The sequence below is a fragment of the Populus trichocarpa genome, chromosome 2 (genome assembly GCF_000002775.5).
Source record: "Populus trichocarpa isolate Nisqually-1 chromosome 2, P.trichocarpa_v4.1, whole genome shotgun sequence".
NCBI lineage: Eukaryota > Viridiplantae > Streptophyta > Magnoliopsida > Malpighiales > Salicaceae > Populus > Populus trichocarpa.
Genome location: NC_037286.2, coordinates 21219168 through 21223330, shown reverse-complemented (window position 1 = coordinate 21223330; position 4163 = coordinate 21219168). Strand labels below are relative to the sequence as shown.

Here is a 4163-nt window from a genome sequence, read left to right as displayed (position 1 = left end):
GGCAGAACGCAAGATCTTCCTTGTGGTCAAAGATGGTGCTGCGTATGATCCAAAAGAGAAGAGAGGATGCTACCATATTTTTGCCATAAAGAATTTTTTTTTTATGCTAATTAGTGGTAGGTAGAATTGAGATAACTATTATTTTTTAAAATGTTTTTTACTTGAAAATGTATCTAAATAATATATTTTTTATTTTTTAAAAAATTATTTTTAATAACAGCACATCAAAATAATTTAAAATAGAGGTCTTAGAGTTTTTGTGGCAAGATTTGCTTTTTTGAAAACCGAAATGCTTATATTTTATCAAAAAAACATCTCAATCCAATAGCTTAAACTGTTAGGTGATGTCCCAATATATAATTTATATTATTCTCTAGCACACCCCTTCAAGTAAAAGCTGTTTGGACTTGAAACTTGCACAGTCTCACACTACCTTATGTTTAATTTTTATCAAATAAATGAGGATGGTGAGACTCGAACTCGTGACCGCTTGGTCATCAAGGCTCTGATACCATGTCAAAGAACAATCTCAATCCAATAATTTAAACTGTTATATATGATATCAAGACATAATTTATATTCTTACACGTGTCAAAGAACAATTTCCTCGATCGTATGTTAGCGATCGAGGAAATTAATCAATCAACGAGTTAGGCAAATTCTGAAGACTCCACGTAAAATTAAGATCATGTGCAAGAATATGTAGTCTCCTTCGAATTTGCATGACAAAATAAGCTGCTGGCAAGACGAGATTGTATTGACTTTGAAATACGGCACACACAGCTGTTGCTATTCCAAAAGCATACATCATGTCAAAGCACGACGGACCAGTAAGAGGCTGGACGAAGATTTCTGAAATGTAGTCAGCATTCCTTCCTTGTAATAAGAAGCAAAATCCAATTAGATTTTGGAGTCCTGCTTAATTATTAAGGTGGTTTTACTTTAAAATGTGTTCTAATACAACTTTGGCTTTCCAACTTAAGTAAAAGACCTAATGTATTATGAGAATGATGAAAGTTAGTTTTGGAAGGGTAGTAGTGGTTGTCTTTTAAAATATTTTTTTTTCCAGAAATATATTAAAATAATATATTTTTTAAAAAATAATTTTTAATATTAGCGGATCAAAACGATATGTAAATATAAAAAAAAATTAATTTGAAGCAAATAAAAAATAATTTTTTAAAATATTTTTAAAATATAAAAATAAATAGAAATCATGTTAAGGTTGGAAGGATAACAAAGTGAACTTCTTCAACCTTCATTTCTTTCTTTTTAATTGTAATGTCTCCCTCAAATTGGGAGTAATGGAGGGGAAAGGAATGCTTTTAAAAAACAATAATATATATATATATATAAAATCTTCGTACAAACATGAGAATTGATGGGACCATAATTAGTTGATACATCAATTTAAATAAAATTGTAATATAAAATTACTTTCCCAGAAAACATTATATAATTAGAAAAATCTCAAAAGCTAGCGTGATTAAATTGTGTTAGTGAATCAATTATTGACTTCAAGATAAATGATTGAAATAAATACCCTTTTCTGATTATCTGTTTGGTTTTAAATTAAAAAATAAATCAAATAAAAAATTATTATTTTTTAAATTATAAACCAAACTGATGCAAAAGAAATCATCATTTATTCACCTCTATTCATACTATAATAAACATATATAGTTAAATAATTGAAAAGTTTTTTTTTCTACAATACCAGGACTGAAAAAACACCAAATTAAAAACACAACTTGGCTAGTCTATTACTCTATAAAAAGAAAAAATTAAAAGAAGAAAAAGGAGTAAAGCATGGAATGTGGTGAAGCCGCGTCGATTTTTGGGTGAAAATAGGAAAGAAAGCGGGCAGCCACCAAAGTGGGTCCAATTAGGCCTGCCCAAACATATATAGTTAACTGGGTCCTATTACAAAGTCTCAAAATGATTTCCCAATTATTCAATTTTTTTTTAATTAAGATTATGACTAAAATACTTTGCTATTAATCCCTTTGCCCCCACCATCACTTACAGTAATCTTCTTCAGACCCCTATAAATACCATACCATATCATCACTCCTTGGTATCCGAAACAAGCATCAAATTAAGCATCGAGCTTTAAGACTTTAGAGAGAAGCAGAAAGATCAGAGAGAGATGGAGTTCCCAGTGATTAACATGGAGAAGCTTAATGGTGAGGAGAGAGCTGCCACCATGGAAAAGATCAGAGATGCCTGCGAGAACTGGGGCTTCTTTGAGGTTTGTCAAAAACTCTTTCCCTAAAATGCCTAGCCCTCTGCCTTCCAACATTTATATTTAGTTTAGATTGATCACCCCCGTCTCTTATACTTGGTTTTTTCTTTCTTTCTTTGAACGTTTTTCAGCTGTTGAACCATGGCATAGCCCATGAATTCTTGGACACTGTGGAGAGAATGGCAAAAGAACACTACAAGAAAGGCATGGAGCAAAGGTTCAAGGAATTGGTGGCAAGCAAAGCCCTTGTGGGTGTCCAAACAGAGATCAAAGATATGGACTGGGAGAGCACCTTCCACTTGCGACATCTCCCCATGTCTAACATTGCTGAGATCCCCGATCTCGATGATGAGTACAGGTACAGTACTAATTAATATTTAATAAAACTTGGCATCAACTGTGCCCAAGAAGGTGATTAGTAATTAAGTAGCCTTAAGGGTATGATTAGTATATATCACATCTTGGTATTTACCCAAATATTTTTTTGTTGATACAGGAAGGTGATGAAAGAATTCGCATTGAAGCTGGAGAAACTGGCAGAGGAGCTTCTGGACTTGTTATGTGAGAACCTTGGACTTGAAAAGGGGTACCTCAAAAGGGCTTTCTGTGGATCTAGCGGTAGTCCAAACTTTGGGACCAAGGTTAGCAATTATCCACCGTGCCCCAAGCCAGACCTGGTCAAGGGTCTCAGGGCCCACACAGATGCTGGTGGCATCATCTTGCTTTTCCAGGATGACAAGGTCAGCGGTCTGCAGCTTCTGAAGGATGGCCAGTGGATTGATGTGCCTCCAATGCGCCACTCCATTGTCGTCAACCTTGGTGACCAGCTTGAGGTATGCCCAATAAAATAGTCTGAACTGCTGTAACGTAGCTAGCTAATTGCTGGTGTCTTAACTCAAAGCATTGGGTCAAATCTGGCTCACACGTTCTAACCATACTAAATTCTTTGGAACTTCTATCAATACGCAGGTGATCACCAATGGCAAGTATAAGAGCGTGGAGCACAGAGTGATTGCTCAAACAGACGGCACTAGGATGTCGATAGCTTCTTTCTACAACCCTGGAAACGATGCAGTTATCTATCCAGCACCAGCTTTGGTGGAGAAAGAAGCAGAGGAGAAGAAACATCTGTACCCGAAATTTGTATTTGATGACTATATGAAGCTGTATGCTGGGCTCAAATTCCAAGCCAAGGAGCCAAGATTTGAAGCCATGAAAGCTGTAGAAACTAACGTCTAATAGGGTCCAATTGCAACTGCTTAATCTTATTCGCAGTGAAGGAGGGTTGGAAGTGTTTCTATTTCTATTTTTTTTTAAGAGTGGAATAAAGATTTAGTACTGAAAGGCTTTCAAGAAGCTGTTGTTTCTTCCATAAGGCTTTCAAGGTCATTTCCATAAAGCTGTTGGAAAATGATCTTGATTGCTCTGTAGGTAGACAACTTTATTTTACAGGAATAAGTTATTTTTCTATTGTTCTTTCCCTTCAAGTTATCGTTCACTTCATGTGTGTGACGCCATGAACTCCTTCCAAGTTCTTTCCCATGAGGAAACACAAGAACAATACGTTCTATTACCATAAATGAATCACCAAATATAATGAATGTAGATGATGCACAGAATGAAGGGTGGAGGGAAAGCAAGCGCAAACACAAGTTAAAAAATGTTGGCAAAATTCAACAAAGAATAGACAAAGTACTGGAAATGTCACCGAGTGACAGTCGCTCTCGCATAAACTTTGTGTCACGTCTCTTGGAATAATTATTTTTATTATATTATTTCCTTAATCATTAAAATTTTATAGGTTTTGAAGAGTTTTTGAAGAATGAAGTGATTAGTCTAGTAAAACGAGCATAATTTACTTTGATCCGACATTTAAATTAAATTAGACTGAAATTTTGACAGGAAAATATAAAAACCT

At 34.8% G+C, this 4163-nt stretch overlaps 1 protein-coding gene across 1 annotated transcript; it reads left to right on the top strand.

The window, feature by feature from the left end:
- Positions 1 to 2067: 2067 nt before the first annotated feature.
- Positions 2068 to 3732, top strand: LOC7489875 (1-aminocyclopropane-1-carboxylate oxidase). The gene is made up of 4 exons (XM_002302820.3): positions 2068 to 2251; positions 2377 to 2603; positions 2742 to 3078; positions 3215 to 3732. The coding sequence occupies exons 1-4, from the start codon at positions 2150 to 2152 to the stop codon at positions 3482 to 3484; spliced, it is 936 nt and encodes a 311-aa protein (XP_002302856.1). The 5' UTR covers positions 2068 to 2149; the 3' UTR covers positions 3485 to 3732.
- Positions 3733 to 4163: the final 431 nt, after the last annotated feature.